The sequence below is a fragment of the Dendropsophus ebraccatus genome, chromosome 3, assembly GCF_027789765.1.
Source record: "Dendropsophus ebraccatus isolate aDenEbr1 chromosome 3, aDenEbr1.pat, whole genome shotgun sequence".
NCBI lineage: Eukaryota > Metazoa > Chordata > Amphibia > Anura > Hylidae > Dendropsophus > Dendropsophus ebraccatus.
Genome location: NC_091456.1, coordinates 24,097,307 through 24,113,678, shown reverse-complemented (window position 1 = coordinate 24,113,678; position 16,372 = coordinate 24,097,307). Strand labels below are relative to the sequence as shown.

At 39.4% G+C, this 16,372-nt stretch overlaps 1 protein-coding gene and 1 long non-coding RNA gene across 2 annotated transcripts in view; one reads left to right on the top strand and one right to left on the bottom strand.

The window, feature by feature from the left end:
• Nucleotides 1–983: 983 nt before the first annotated feature.
• On the bottom strand, nucleotides 984–4,481 carry LOC138785326 (T-box protein VegT-like). The gene is made up of 9 exons (XM_069961154.1): nucleotides 4,466–4,481; nucleotides 4,142–4,289; nucleotides 3,101–3,203; nucleotides 2,670–2,834; nucleotides 2,428–2,574; nucleotides 2,179–2,249; nucleotides 1,753–1,838; nucleotides 1,484–1,661; nucleotides 984–1,359 (listed from the first exon to the last, which is right to left on the bottom strand). Exons 1-9 carry the CDS (start codon nucleotides 4,479–4,481, stop codon nucleotides 984–986), a joined length of 1,290 nt encoding a protein of 429 aa, XP_069817255.1.
• The window catches only part of LOC138785327 (uncharacterized), a 31,758-nt gene continuing 19,520 nt past the window's right edge, over nucleotides 4,135–16,372 (top strand). The window contains exon 1 of the long non-coding RNA XR_011362095.1: nucleotides 4,135–4,308. This is a non-coding gene — a long non-coding RNA (uncharacterized lncRNA). The remainder of the gene's footprint in view (nucleotides 4,309–16,372) is intronic.

Sequence of the window (16,372 nt, the reverse complement as noted above, 5' to 3'; positions counted from 1 at the left end):
GACATGTTCCTATGAGATAAAATTCCCAGTTTCTTTAAATAAAATCTATTTACAGGTATTAAGGTCTATACATTGGACACACCATTCTATATCTGACAACCAAGATATGGGTGGCTTAGTCGGAGGAGTAAGGCGACCTTAAAGACCAACTCCTACTGCACCCTGTAAAACAATACACCCATCTTTCAAAGTTACATTTTGTGAAAATAATTCTCTAATACACACATTAGTTAAAGCCCACCAAATTCCAAAGGAAAAAAAAAAACCCAAGTTGGAACTTGCATGCTTTGTATACACAACCCCCAGGTGACACATGCAACAAACTTAAAACCCCGTGCATTACTTATAAATCATGTGCCCAATAATGTGCGTATAACATCCAAATAGGAAAATGTGCAAACAGCAAAAAGCAAAAAGGTTACAGCTCAAAACATAATATTCATACCACAAAAAACAACAGACACCACCGCGGTGCAAAGCAATGCTGAACAAAAGAGGGTCTTTCTAGTATTAAGGTTCTTCCAGAAGGTGGGGTAGAGGAATTATTGTACAGCAGAAGATGATCTGACTCCATATTGTCCATGGTTTCTGCCATCCAGTCACAGTATGAGCATCTTATGTTTGTATTCAGTCCATTAGCAATTGGGAAAGTGAAAACTTCAACACCTTTTGCAGTGGTAGTCTTTTGGATTTAATCCCAATAGTCTCATCGAGTATTTTACAATTCCGTAAGCAAAGAATACAATGTATAAAATGTAAAAGGATCCTAAGTCTGGACTGAATGGCACAACTGGAAAATCCTCCTCCTCTCCAGGTCTTTGTTTTTTTTATTTTTAAGCCAGGTTGACTTGTAAAGTGTGAGGTTTTCCCAACATTTGGTCCATTCTCAAAAGATAAAAAAAAAAAATAAAAAATAAAAATGAAAAAGGAGATAGCTGTGTCATCTAATTCTTCTGCAGTCCATGATCTGTATTTTTTCAGATTTACCAGCAAGTATACGGGAACAAGGAATATTGGCTCCAGTCTGACATGCTATTGTGGGCAACTGCACCCTGTGTGCTAAATTCTGTTGGATAGGAGTAGCTCATAGGGCGATACTGCCCTTGTGTGGGAACCATCCACTGTTCTGCTCCATATGGGCTATACATGGGTCCTCGCAGACTTTGTCTTGTTGGCGTTTCAATGGGAATGTTCATTACACCGGAGCGATCCTGTGCAGGATGCATCGAATGGAATGAGGGCACCTGGAAAGCATCGGGATCAGGTACTGTCGCAACATCTGGTGTAAGACGTCTGCCTTGTGCTTCACATGAATCCAAAGAGTTTGGAAGTGGCTGAAGATATCTTCTGTTTGGACTTCTGTGAATTAGAAGGAAAGAGAAAAAAAAAAAAAAAGTTAGAAGATAGACCTTTACACGTTAACTTAAACCTATAGAACATAAACGGCACTGCACAGCATGATTGGCAGGTTGGGTAAACTCACCTATACAAATAACTGGAGGAAGATGAAGGAACTTGCTGTTCTTGGCTTGGAGAACCTGTCAAATCTGGGGAGTTGGGGACCATGTTTTGGCTTCCTTCATGATCTGGTACCCATTGTGCATATACTCCTGTAGAAACATCGGCGGGTTCTTCCTTCACTCGCGCAACTTTACAACGATCTAAGAATAAACCATATGAATAAGGAGACATTTTTCAGCGTGTCAGCAAGAAAGGAAATTATCTCAGAGACTAATCGTTTAGCGACAATACCTTCATCTGCTTCAGGACCGTTATCCCACTTCTTTCTTTTCTGACGTTTGCTTGGACTTTGTGGCACAATCTTCAGGAGGTCATCCCTGAAAGGGACAAAAACCAGTTATTACATTTAGGGTCCTATTCCACAAAGCGATTTTTCGACAATTAACAAAAAACTCTTAAACGATCACTTGGGCCAGAAATCTTTCATCCAATTACACGAAACAATTATCATTAATTATGATCGATTTTGCGGTCGTCCTTACTGGGTTGGTTGCTATTACGAACAACGTTTTACTACACCGAACGATGCGTGAACAATTTGCGTTTGAAGACCCCACAATCATGTAAATGTGATATCATCAGCTAAGGTTTCAATTATTTCCCCATCTAGAATCCCTAGAATGGTCACTATGAATTGTGGGTGAAGGATGAACTTACCTTTTGTGGCCTCTGTCCTGTTCCCGAAATCCTTTAGCAAATGGATTGTGGTCAATTTTTAATTTTGTGATCTGGAGGACGAAAAGAAGTGATTAAGTTTAAAATAAATAAATAAAAAAAAATTATATTAATATTATTAATATAAATATATATATATATATATATATATATATATATATATATATATATATATAAATAACCCGACGTATCTTTATGTTCTCATTCTTGATAGTGTATTCTCAATTGTACCTTTTCATTTTGGTAAGCTGTTACTGCAGTAAACTCTGTCTCTGGGAAGCTGAAGACCTGCAGTAACCCCCAGCGGGTGTTGTACACATCATCGGACTGGATGACATGGAACCTGGGCTTGTATCTGTGCATTGAATGCAAGATGATCTGGAAGAAAAAAAAAAATATATAAATATAAATATAAATATAGTTTGAGATAAAATATGCAAGTTTTGTATAGAATGATCTTTCCTTTCACTTACATGTCCATGTTGGTCCAGCGTGTTATTGGTAAGTTTTAGTTTTTGGAAGCAGATGACATCCTTCATCCAGTGGGCACCAGGGGCCGGCGAGTCCGGGTGAATATAGGTCCTGCACGGTGGGTGCGGTTCTGCTTTTCCGGCAGCCTCCCATTGATTCTTGTTCCACTATAAAGAAAAATGTGGGTGATTACCATTTGTAACTAACCATCATCGATGTGCACAACTCCTAGCGAAATACAGACTGAAAATATACTAAAAAAAATGAAACAGAAATGCTCAAGGTCTCTTAGTCTACTGATAAGTTCACATTTTTGTGCAAGCACAGTCCACATAATTCACCCACAATACTTCTACTGTATTCATCATCATCACCAAATTAGTTACCCACGCTATATGTACCATATAGTCTGTAGCCGCCAATAGACATTTACCTTGTATCTGCAGTTGTCCAGGGGGACAAAGTCTACCAGCACCACATATTTAGTGTAAGGATGCAGTCCATACAGTCTAATCTTGCACTGTGGGAACATCCGCCTGTAGAGAGTGAACACATTTAAGAAAAAAGGGGGAAATGGAAATACCCATTGATTAAAACCTAGCTCATCTTATCATTTGTATAGGACAGAATTCACTATTCTGCACATAGATACTAGTGCATACTATAGTGTATTCTGAACTAAATAGATCCTTCTTAGAGAAGTTGTATGTAGGAACCTTTGCTACCAATACTGTACTAACATATAACCTATATTAGAACATCACTACTAGATATATTTACACCTTCAAATCAGGGTCCAATACTTATCAATATACCTATATTAACCCCCCCAAAATGATCATAAATCAATAATTAATGCTTTATAAATGTAGAACAACCCAAAATCCCATAAAATACATAAGCACAAATAGACAACTTAAAAACAGGAGAAGTCAGGACACATGATTATATCTGAAAATACATGATTAATGCAGTTGATGGGATAATAAAGCTAAAAATCCTTTGTAGTAGTGGCAAACAATCCATCTAATATATATATATATATATATATATATATATATATATATATATATATATATATATATACATACATATACACATATATATATATATATATATATACACACATATACATATATATATATATACACATATACACACACATATATTATATATACACACACACACATATATTATATATACACACACACACACATATATTATATATACACACACACACACATATATTATATATACACACACACACACATATATTATATATACACACACACACACACTCACATATATACATACACACACACACATATAGATAGATATAAGGATTAAAAAGAGCAATATTCTTTACTTTGCTTTTTTTTTTTTTTTTTTTACTTTTAGGTCATCCAGCACCCTTCTTCATCCATATAATATAAATAACCCTAGTCATATTTATTGTATAGGAAAATCCACTTACCGTCCAGATTTGGTGATGATCATCTCTGTCCCTTCCTGATGGAACTGGCTCCATAGCTCCAAGTCCTCCAGGGATGCAGTCACAGAGTTGGGAAGATACAGGGAATCTTGATTGGTGGCACAGTCCATGTCTGTTGCTGGTTTCACATCTAAGAGGAGACAATACAGGTAAGTGACTTGTATCCTGCACTATACATATTATATGCTCTACCCAGGCTTACTGCACTGCATTACAATTACATAATTATCCAAATGATAGTAAGGGAAGTCTATGGTCCAGCGCAGCTAGTGTATGGGAAGCAATGCAGCTATGTCCCCTACTTACCAGGCATAGAGAGCATGGTCCTGCGATTAGTACACTCACACCTCAGTCTACCCTCTGCCCCTGGCCGCCCAGCATTTAAAGGTAAGGGGAGGAGCCAAGACACCTTCCTCCTCCCTAACCTGAGCTCCCATGCCAGGCCTTTGAAGTCTGGGGACACAAAGAGAGGAAGGATCCTGTTTAATGACAGGGGCAGGAGCAGGCTGACCAGTGATTAGCATGAGCCTGATACACAGGAAACCCTGCGGGGGAAATGCGACTTCATTTAGTGCTAACCCACTGCTAAACAAACACAAGATGGAAGCCTCCCCTGGCACTCAGGAGATGGACCATCAGGTGCAGGGCACTACCAGCCCATAGCCTGCCAATTGTAGACTTTTCTGTAACTTTTCATAACTTTGTAAACTTCCTGTTCTACATCTAATAAGGTGTATGAGAACAAAATATATAATTTGTTCTCATACACCTTAATATATATATATATATATATATATATATATATATATATATATATATATATATATATATATATATATGCATCCAATAAGGTGTATATATATATATGCATCTAATAAGGTGTATGATAATTTTATATTATATATATATATATATATATATATATATATATATATATATATATATTTATTACAGTAAGCAGACTAATGTATGCTGAGCTCCCAGCTATGTACACAACTCAGTACTGACAATGAGTTTTTTTTTCACAACTAAAAAATAAGGCTTCTTAATCTGTGCCTTGTACACACTATTGTAATTTTTTATTGACACAAGAAGATATATGAAGTGTTCAAATTAAAATCCTATCCCTTGGTGCTGATTTTAGGGACTATGATAGGTCTCTCCTACTAGGTTTTAATATTTACAATTCTGGGGGTACATATGCAAATTTAGAAATTATAGAAATACATCCAATTATCTATACCAGGGGTAGGGAACCTTGGCTCCCCAGCTGTTGGAAAATTACAACTCCCATCATGCCTGAAGATTTGGCTGTCCAGACATGATGGGAGTTGTAGTATTGCAACAACTTGAGAGCCAAGGTTCCCTATCCCTGATCTATTCAAAGAGGGCAGCCCTGGTCCCATGAGCTTACAATCTTCGAGGAAGAGAGTTGAAATAAAAGGTGGAAAGTGGTTTATTTATACAATAGTCCAGCCATATTTTATGAACAGGATAGTGTACTTATAAGTGGGTGAGACAGTCAGGGGGAACATTGATTCAAAGCGGGCAAGGGGATTAAGGATGGTATTACAGGAGATTAACGATAAACGATCTCAAACGACCACTATGACAAACTATCTTCAACCGTTCACCCTATTACACAGTTACTTACGGTCGTTCTTGCGCTCGTTCTTTCCTGGCTAATAGACCAGGGAACAACCAATGTGTTATTACACCGAGCAATGTTCAAACAATTAATGAACGATCAACGATGAAAATAGGTCCAGATTCTATCAAACTATTAATGATTCCTCATTGGTCGTTTAATCGTTGCCTGCTATTACACAAAACTATTATTGTTTAAATCCGAACAATTAACGGTTTTTCAACCGATAATTGTCCCATGTAATATTGTCCTTCCAGTGATCCATTTGGCTATTTCATACAAGAAATTTAAATACATATAAACTTTAAGGTGTATGGGCACTTTTATGATCAGATCAAAACTGCTGGAAAACTTACATGGACGGCCAACTTACCACCAGTCAAGTGTTTTATATCTCCATTATCATAACGACCATATATTTAATTTATTTTTTTCTCCCATGTGGCTTTTTGATTTTGTTCATCTTCCCTTTTGGGAACATGCCCTTATAGCTGCCTGTACCAGTCCCATTTTGTGTATTGTAGGGTCTAGACATACAGGAGAAGTTTTGTGAATTGGGACCCATGTTCCTTGTCCCAAAAGCAGGAACTGAAGCATCCTTTAGCCTCTCTTTACACTGACACAAACACAAGGGTGTCTCTGTAGCAGCCTCAGGCCATGAACACCGCTAGAGTCAAATGTAGACTGACTCAAACTTCAAATCACTTTTCCCCTTTCAACTCCTAATGTTCCTAAATGAGGCAGGTAGACTTCTATTGTCTAAACACACAGGACTGGACACATTGTCCTCAAATACACAAGTGCATTACTAGTATGGGAGCAAGCAGACAGAGAGAGACTCTGGGATAAGAGCTCCCAAGTCTGAGTAGACGTCCTGATTCTATAGGCTGAAGTCACAATGGGACAGATTTATTAAATTTAGACAGCTTAGACTAGACTAGCCAGAGAATGTGCCAAATATATTACAGTGGCACAAAGATCTGCTTCTGAAAAAAAAGGTGTTTGACACTTTTCCTAAGGGTCCTATAAGACAAAGCGATTTTTAACAATTAGCGATTAACCATAAACAATTGCAAACGAGATTGTTTATTGTTAACCTGAAATTGTTCACCATATTACATGGAATGATTGTTCTTAGTTACTATCGTTACACACTACAATCGTTTGCTCCATCTGATTCCAGCAAAAGGAAGAACGATTTGGAATTACACCCAACGTTTAGTGAACAAATGCGGAATTACAGCGCACGATTAGCACATAATTGACGATTTTAGGTTTAGATCTAAATCAACGATCAATGACACAAACGATTTTTCGATCTTTGCCTGCAATTACACGGAGCGATTATCGTTTAAATTAGAATGAAATAACGATTTTCCGCATTTTCCGTGTAATAGGGCCCTTATTCTTCATCTCTTTGTTTTAGACAAAATATTTTGAACCAAAATTATGGCCCATCCCATTAATAACCCTGTCAATCCACTTAGTGGTGACCTCAGAAGGGGTATATAATACATAGTTAAATTAAATAAGAATTCCGTCATACAGTAGTAATTCTCTATTTTCTATACAGTTGCATTTAAGATGTAAACAAATTGGATATATTATATTATATATATATATATATATATATATATATATATATATATATATATAAAAAACACTACTCAAAAATTAAAGGGAAACTTTCAGTCAGGTGTGTACACAAAAAGTGTTTATACATTAACCTCTTCCTCTATGTATATAGGGCCATTTTTATTATTTGCAGAACGTTAGCTTTAGAGGATTAGGGCCATTTCCATCTCAAGTGATATTCATATAGAATATTTACGGCTTTGTTGGACTGAGGCAATTTGGACTAAGTAATAATCACCAACTCTTTATAAATAAATCCCTAATCCGCTCCATTTATAGTTAAGCCAAGGAAGGGATCGATTCCCAGCGGAAGGAAGATAAACCTTGGTATTCCATAATTCCTATTCTGGGAACAAATACCATAAAAAAAATAAAAACTAAATAAAATAGTATGCAAATAAATAGTGTCTACCTAAGGCTGGGTTTACGCTGTCTTTGCAATCCATTTTTTTTCCATCAGTATTTGTAAAAAACGGATGAAAAAACAGAACAGATGCATCCGTTTTGATCAGTTTTTCTATTGACTTCCATTGTAAAAAACAAACAAACACATGGATCAAAACTTAAAGGTCAGCTACGTTTTTGTGTAAGTTTAAAAAAAAAAGCATGTGTGCAAAAAAGCATCTATTTTTTGCAAAAACTGATGAAAAAAAGGTTGCAAAACTACAACTCCCATCATGCTTGGACAGCCAAAAATTGGCTGTCAAGGCATTATGGGAGCTGTAGCTTTGCAACAGCTGGAGAGCCAAGGTTCCCTACCCCTGTTTTAGCTAATAGAACAGGATACCTGCTATGTGTGACATCCTGTATGCAAAAAACATTAATTTCAATAGGACAGCATGGTTTCTTTTTCTTCTGGAACTCGTAGTATATGAGCGAATTTCCTTCTTTACAGGTGCTTAAACTTCCTTTTTTAAACATTTACTAGAGCAATAAGTGTTTGCCCAACTATGTAAATATCTTTCCATCTACTGCAGGTTATAGCTACAGATGAGTGTTCAGTCATACTTGGATCCAAATCTATAGAAAGTACAATCACAAAGAGGCCCTGGTGTCTCAGAGGACTAAAGGTTATGGTGGTGCATGGGACATGTTAAAATCTTTCTAAATCAACTGGTTTCAGAAAGTTTACTTCTATTTAAAAATCTCCAGTATTCCAGTACTTATCAGCTGCTGTATGTCCTGCAGGAAATGGTGTATTCTTTCTAGCTTACACCATGCTGTCTGCTGCCACCTCTGTCCATGTCAGGAACTGTCCAGAGCAGTGGCAAATCCCTATAGAAAACCTCTCCTGCTCTGGACAGTTCCTGACATGGACAGAGGTGGCAGTATAGAAGCACTATGTCGGACTGGGAAGAATATACCACTTCCTCCAGGACATACAGCACCTGATAAGTACTGGAAGACTGGAGATTTTTAAATAGAAGTAAATTATAAAATCTGTATAAACTTTCTGAAACCAGTTGATTTAAAAGCTTTAAAAAGATTTTTGCTGGAGCACCCCTTTAAAGGGTATCTTTGTGGGACAAAAAACTTTGTGTCAGAGAGACAAGCCAAAAAATTTTTAATCGGTCAGGGTTGCGTGTCGAGTGTAGAATGAGCAGGGAGATTACCGCAGTGCCACGCGCTCCTCTACCCACTCTGTGTGAGCGAAACACCTCCATAGACTTCCATTATGCAGCAGTCTAGTCACGTGACAAAGCAAGGAGAGAACGCACCAAGCGTGGACTTCTCCTATTCAATCATGGGTTGAACACAGACCCACGCCCATAAAAACTTTTTACATGTCTAAAGTTTTCTTTTTTTTTTCCCATGACACTGCCTTGTGAAAGGGGTGTTCCAAGAAGAATTAACTTGTCCCCTGACCACAGGATAGGTGACAAATAAGAGATCACAGGGATCCAACCCCCCCCCCCCCCCAACGATCTTTGCATTGGCCCGCGGCTTCTGTGCATATAGCCACGGGTAAGGTGCATGACCCACAGAAACACAGAAAAATGCAACAGCTCACCGCAATGGCAAGATACAGACCCACTACAGACATGAAAATCGTTAAAAGCAGCCCCCCCAACTGCCAAAAAAAAACTTCCATAAAAATAATGAGGCTCTTGGTTACCACTTGACCCACAGCTCTATCCATTCCTATGGAGGTGTCGAAAGAGTGATGTACTATGCTCTCTGGCACCTCCATAGGAAATAATAAAGCTGCGAGTCTTGTGCCGTACCCGGAGACGTGATACTGAGATCGGGGCGGCGGGGGTTGGCAGATAGGATCGTTGAGGATAGGAGACAAGTTAATTATTCTTGGAATATCCCTTTAAAATTATTCAAAATGGCCATACATCATCAATGACACCGGGCAGAGGATAAGCAAGTGAACACCTTTAACTAAAACAATGCTTAGGTGGAATGTAACAGTCTTGAGGAGATTATACACCTTGAGTTAAATTTGATAAGTCCTTACCTTGAAGTAGAGCTTTAAATTATTAATATTATTGGTAATCATTTCTTCATTTTTGGGACAATGGGTTACGTTCAATGACTGGATGAGCAAACATGGAGCATTTGATTACCGGTGACTGAAGTTGGATGCAGCCATTCACACTACAGATTCGGCGCGGAGATTCTGCCGGGAACCTCCGCCTGGGGTCTTAGCGCCAAATCCCTCCTGCTATGTCTTTGAATGGGAGGGCTCGTGCATCTCCGCTTAAAGAATTAAAAAGTCAAAGAATTGTGATGGCACGTGAGCCCTCCTATTCAAAGACATAGCAGGAGGGATTCGACGCAGAAACCACGGTCAGAGGTTCCCGGCGGAATCTCCGCGCCAAATCTGTAGTGTGAATTAGCCCTAAGGCTGCCTGGAAAACATGGATGAATCAAAATACGTGGAAAATGAAAACTTATATTCTCGGTATCTCCGGCATTTAAACCTCTACCACGGACTCTACTGCAAGGCCGTTATCAGCCTGCAGACATGAATGCACACCACTCGATCCACTGCTGCTGATGGCAAGTGCAAGAAACGCGTCGAGCGAACACAGGGAGTGTGAACAGTCCATGAAGGGTAATAGGATTGCAGCAGAGAGCGTCTAAATCACGGTAACCCCTCTATTGCATTTGTATATGTGACAAGGATACATGGATGCTGAACAGCTAATGCCCTAGGGGACACGTCGCTCTTATGAGATAGCTGCATAGAAGCTACCGCCCTATGCTGGACTATACTGTTATTGTTGCTATTGGTACAACATAGGTCATAGGCTGTATCCATGTTCTCCCAGACTCCCTAGGGCTGCATCCAACTTCTTCAGCTGCCGGTAATCAAATGTCACACAGGATTGTGCTTGAAGTTCGCTCATCTCTAGACTAAAAGCCCTATTACACAAAAAGATTATTGGTCGTATTTGGCCAACTATTGGCCAATAATCGCTTTGTGTGATAAAATGCAATGATCATCCGACATGAACGATGTCAGCTGATTGTTGCCTTTCAACATGTTGAAAGACAAATTGACGTGTAGAGCAACGATCAGCTGCCATCACTTTGTGTAATAGGAGCGGCAACAGCAGACCGTTGCTGACAGGTCGGCGCTCGCTTGCTCTCGCTGATCGCCTCCTGTAATAGGGGCTTAAAGATACACTTAGGGGCCTATTCCACAGGAGCGATAATCGGCCCCATTCGGCCAATTATCGCTTGGTGGAATAGAGAAAACGGTCAGCCGATGATCGTGTCATCGGCTGATTGTTTATTTAGGGCCAGACCTAAAATCTGTCCCCCATCGCGCTTGTGGAATAGCGGTGCGGCAGGCGACCAACAATTTGAGAAGCGCAGCATACATTACTTGGCAGGGCTTCTCCTCCGCTCAGTCTTCCTCCCCGGGTCCCGTGGCGCAGCATCAGGCCAGGCCGCAGCCAGTGATTGGCTGAGCGGTCTGACAGCTCAGACAGGCCGCACCGGAGTTGATGCTGCACCGCGGGACCCGGTGAGGAAGACAGAGCCGAGGAGAAGTCCTGACAGGCAATGTTTGCTGCAAGGACATCGGTAACAATGTCCCCGCAGCCCTCACTCAACGATCGGGCCGTGGAATACACAGATTTATATGACAGATTATTGAAGCCAAAGCCAGGAACAGACTATAAACCAAGAACAGGTCATAAAGGAAAGACTAAGATTTCTCCTCTTTTCAAAAATCTGTCAGATAAATCTCACCATTAGCCAATTTTTTTCTGATGGCTGCCCATTCCACTAATGGTACTTGTGTTTTTTTCCTAGTGATACGAATAAGGTGTTGAGATTAGGGGTAATAACAGCTGGACAACACTTCATATTCAGCCTCCAGATATTTGTATACGGCGAGCTTATCACAAAGCAGTAAGGAAGAGAAGACGTGCACTAGTACAGATAAAGCACAGACATTTGGCCAGTGACTTGAAGTGTGCATCAAAGATGACACCATTTGTGCATAAGTTAAACTACACTAATTTTGACACTAGCAAATCGTAGAGTAATGGATATCTGAGTCCTACTGTGATATCTGCCCCCATGCCGTTCTGTGCAAGTACACCCAACCAGCTATAACCTTCTAAGCTTTTTATTCCGTGTGCTCCCATGTCTTCCTCATGAGGGGTTCGTACATTAGTCATTCTCCTGGGCATCTTAAGGCTGTGACTAATGCTACTGCTCTTTGTTCTTAACACTTTAGAAGTGGTGGGTCTAGAATGACTCGATCAACAAATTGATGAGCATTGTCAAATGGGTTTTTATGACTAGGCACAAAGTGCTAGGACATCAATACATGTACACAACGTAAATTTGACTAGTAAGTGATTTATTAGGCGTTGTTAAACACTAAATTGACAATTTATATTTGGATAATCAATTGGAGTCAAAAGTACTTGCAGAATAGTTGTAAATTGTGCAAATTTTTTTCTTCAACTAAGTTTCTTAAAGGGGTTATTCAACATTATAACATGGCCACTTTCTTCCAAAGACGGCACCACTCTTGTCTCCATTTCAGGTTTGGTTTGCCCAAGTAAGCTCCATTCACTTCAATGGAACCGAGTAGCAAAACCTGCACCCAAACTGGAGACAAGAGCGGTGCTGTCTCTGGAAGAAAGAGGCCATGTTTTTCCTTAGGCTGGGTTCTCACAAAGTATTTTTGCTCAGTATTTTGGTCCTCATATTGCAACCAAAACCAGGAGTGGCTTGAAAACACAGAAAGGCTATGTTCACACACTGTTTAAATTTAGTGTATGGCCGTCATACTGTGTGTGAACCCAGCCTAACACTGGATAACCCCTCAAAGAGACTTAGGGCCTTAGTACATGGGACTATCATGCAGAAAATTGTTGTATTGTTCGAACTTAACACTATAACCGTTCCATGTAATTGCAGGCAACGATTGAAAATTTGTTTGAGTCACTGATCGTTGATTTAGATCTGACCCTAAAATCGTTAATCATTCGCTATTCGGTCAGTGTAATTTTCCATCGTTTCTTCTTTTGCTGGAATCAGATTGAGATCATCGTAACAAACGACTATCGTTCTGTATAATACACAATATACAAAATGTTCCCTGTAGTGCCTATATTTTAACATAGTAGGAATTAGAGCCAGCACACAATCGTCATCTGCAGAAGTTTGCACAAAGATCAACTTATTTTTGTACCAATGTCCAATAAATAACATTGTAAAGCACTGGTAGTAGCCAATGCATCAGGCACAACCTCCCCCTCCATAATACAACACAATTGGTCTCCTTGTGGTCTATTCAACTAATAGCAACAAACATTTACTCAGCCATGCAAATGTAGTCTTAAAAGTCATACAAGCACTAGCCTTCTATCTGAATAGACCTCTGTCCTTATGGTACATGCTTGAGGATGGGATAGTAAAAAGCTTAAACCGTACACAAAAAGAACACAACATTTTTTTTGATACACAGCGATCAAAGTAAATGCATCTTTTCCCTAAAAGTAAATCAGTCTAATACAATGCACTTCCATTAGGAGTAGGGGGAACACCATAAAAGAGCAGTAAAGTAGCTGGGACATCAACACCTGCTGTTGCTTGTATGCAGACTATTGCACACTTAAAGGGTCACTGGTGTTCTGCCATGCTGTACGCGCTCCACAGATCGGTGACCTCCATGCACGAGTTATATTCTAATCAATAGGACTCCTGCACTGAATTCCCCCAATACAGATGCATTATGGATCAAATATCAATGTATCCATATTTTATTCCTCCCTCCATAGACCTTAGTGGGTTGATGAAAGTAGCACATGCAGCATTTTTTAGCTACACATTCTTATATGGCCATGTGAATAGCCCTATAGACGATCAATAGCTCCATATTACGGTCTACAAAAAATGGATGTAAATATGTCGTCATGCAAAATACACGTGTGAAGCTATCTGCAACCTAAATATATAGCGTCACTGGTAACCTAAATAGGGTCCTTGGCAAAGAATTATGGCAATGAGTACGGTAGTTGTGTTCATGCTTTAGTCCCACTGCTACAAGTTTCCCTGTTGAAAATAGAACAAAGTACAAGGTATGAAAACGCAAACTATAACGATAGGTTAGAATCAAGTTAGATTTTCAGAAATTAAAGGATGTACAGAGCCAAGATAGATTTTGTTCTGTTAGTCTTCCAACTGGAAAACTAACAGGATACCCCCACCCCCCAACACACATATACACCTACGACCATGGATTTAAACTTTTGCTGTACATGCAAAACAGGAAAGCAGAATCATGTTACTGTACTTTATAAAAAAAAAAAAAAAAAATGGGGAAAATATCATTTCAGTCATTCTTCATTCCACTTTTTTAGCTTACACTCTTCTCCAGGTGTGCCAAATGATAGTCACGTGAAGTTTTAAGTGGCTCGGGTCTGCACAAAAGAAGTTTATTTTGCATGGGTAAACAAGGCCCCTTTGATGGTGGAAAATTTGACATCCCCCGTAAATATATATATGTTTCACATACACTAAAGGCTTTTTGTTCCCTAGAGGGGACTTCCTACTAGGACCATGTAAGTGCCACTTAGAAACACATTACAATGTGTAAAATAGATCTATTTGCATGTAATGCCCCTCTATAAGGAGCTTTAGCATCTTTATGGTTGATGATGGACACGTCACAACATGTAGGGAAAGTCCATGCAGAAGAGGCAATCGTGCCGGATAGTTATAGACTTACGCTCAGCTATTTCTGCTAAGCAGTTATTTCCATGCTAATGGCTCCATCTTCACATAATCATTGGTTTCTTGGAGATGCCGTCCTTTCTTATGTGATCGGTATTGTACGACTTCAAACCAGTAGATATGTAATTTCCTAAAAGGGTACTCTGGGCATTTATATATATTTTTTTTAAGTATTGCTGCTCTTGTACAGAAAAAAAAATCCTATTCTCACCTAACTACGCTGCCTCAGGGTCCTCCTGTGACATCTCCAGATCCTCCTGCTAAACGCTGGTTGCTGCTTCCGAGACGACCTGCTCAGCCAATCACTATCCAGTGTGTGTCCCGCTTCAGTCAATGATTGGCTGAGTAGGTTGTCAAATATAACTGCCTGGAATACCCCCTGGTCATGTCAGTTATGGGGTTGGGTCAATGTACAGGAACGGCACAGTACTTAAGCTGCTTCAGAGCACTGTACATATAGGAATGTACATACAGAATGTAATGTTAGCAGAGGTAGTATGGTTTTTACACTAAACAGCAAATATATACTACATAGACATAGATCAATACTAAAACATATGATCATTGTAAGAGACCAGATAATAGAGTTGAGCGAGCACTAAAATGCTTGAATGCTTATCACTTTAATCCTGCATTTTTCCGTGCTCGACTTGAGTAACGGGCCCCATTGAGATCAATGGGAGACTCGAACATTTAACCAGGTGTCCCTTGTTCAGCAGAGGAGGAGGATATCTGGTTCAACTATTGCATTTTTTCATTCCAATTTTTGAGCCAAAAAATTCAATGTTACTGCAACACTTATTAGAACTCCGGCGGTATGCCGTCAATTGACAGCATACCTCCAGCGTTCTTAAGTGTGTAGCAGTTAGGTATTGCATTTTTTCGTTCAAATTTTTGTATATTTTGACCCTTGAAGGCATGTATACAAAAATTAGAATTAGTACAATTTGAGCTCCTGACATTTTCTTCAATTATGTTGCTGGGAGCGCCGAAATTGTTTAAATATTCATGCTACTGTACTGACACTGTCAGTACAGTAGCTCAAATATGTAAACAGTGCATCATGGCACTCAATCGAGCATCAAGCACCCCAATGCTCAGTTGAGCACTATTATCGACTGAACATGCTCACGCCGCACCACTAGATAATAAAACCTGATGTAAACCACCAAACAGAAGTAACATGGAAAGAATGTGCTAAATCCATTAACACCACATCTGACAACGCAACAGTCTAGTGGAAAGTCTCACCAAGCGTGTAAGATTTTTCTAACGTACAGGTAAGTGTGTCATTATAACACTGATTAATTCACTTATCCATAGTAAATGTATCACACATGACACTTCCGCTGAAGAGCGAGACTGACCAGGTCTGATGAATGGAATATCCGATAATGAGCACAACAGGTGTCACTACCGCACCAGAAGTGGGCTGGGAGTGAGCGCTCCTGGGTGTCCTGCTCTGTATTTTGTAAGAAAATAAAAAGGTGCCATTTTATGGCAGAAGAAGTTTTCTATGGGGATTTGCTACTTCTGTAGACAGTTCCTGGCATGGACAGAGGTGGCAGCAGAGAGCACTGTCAGAGAGGAAAGAGTACACCATTTCCTGCAGCTGATAAGTACTGGAAGACTGGAGATATTTTAAATAGAAGTAAATTACAAATCTATATAACTTTCTGACACCAGTTGAATTAAAAGAAAACATTTTCCACCGGTGA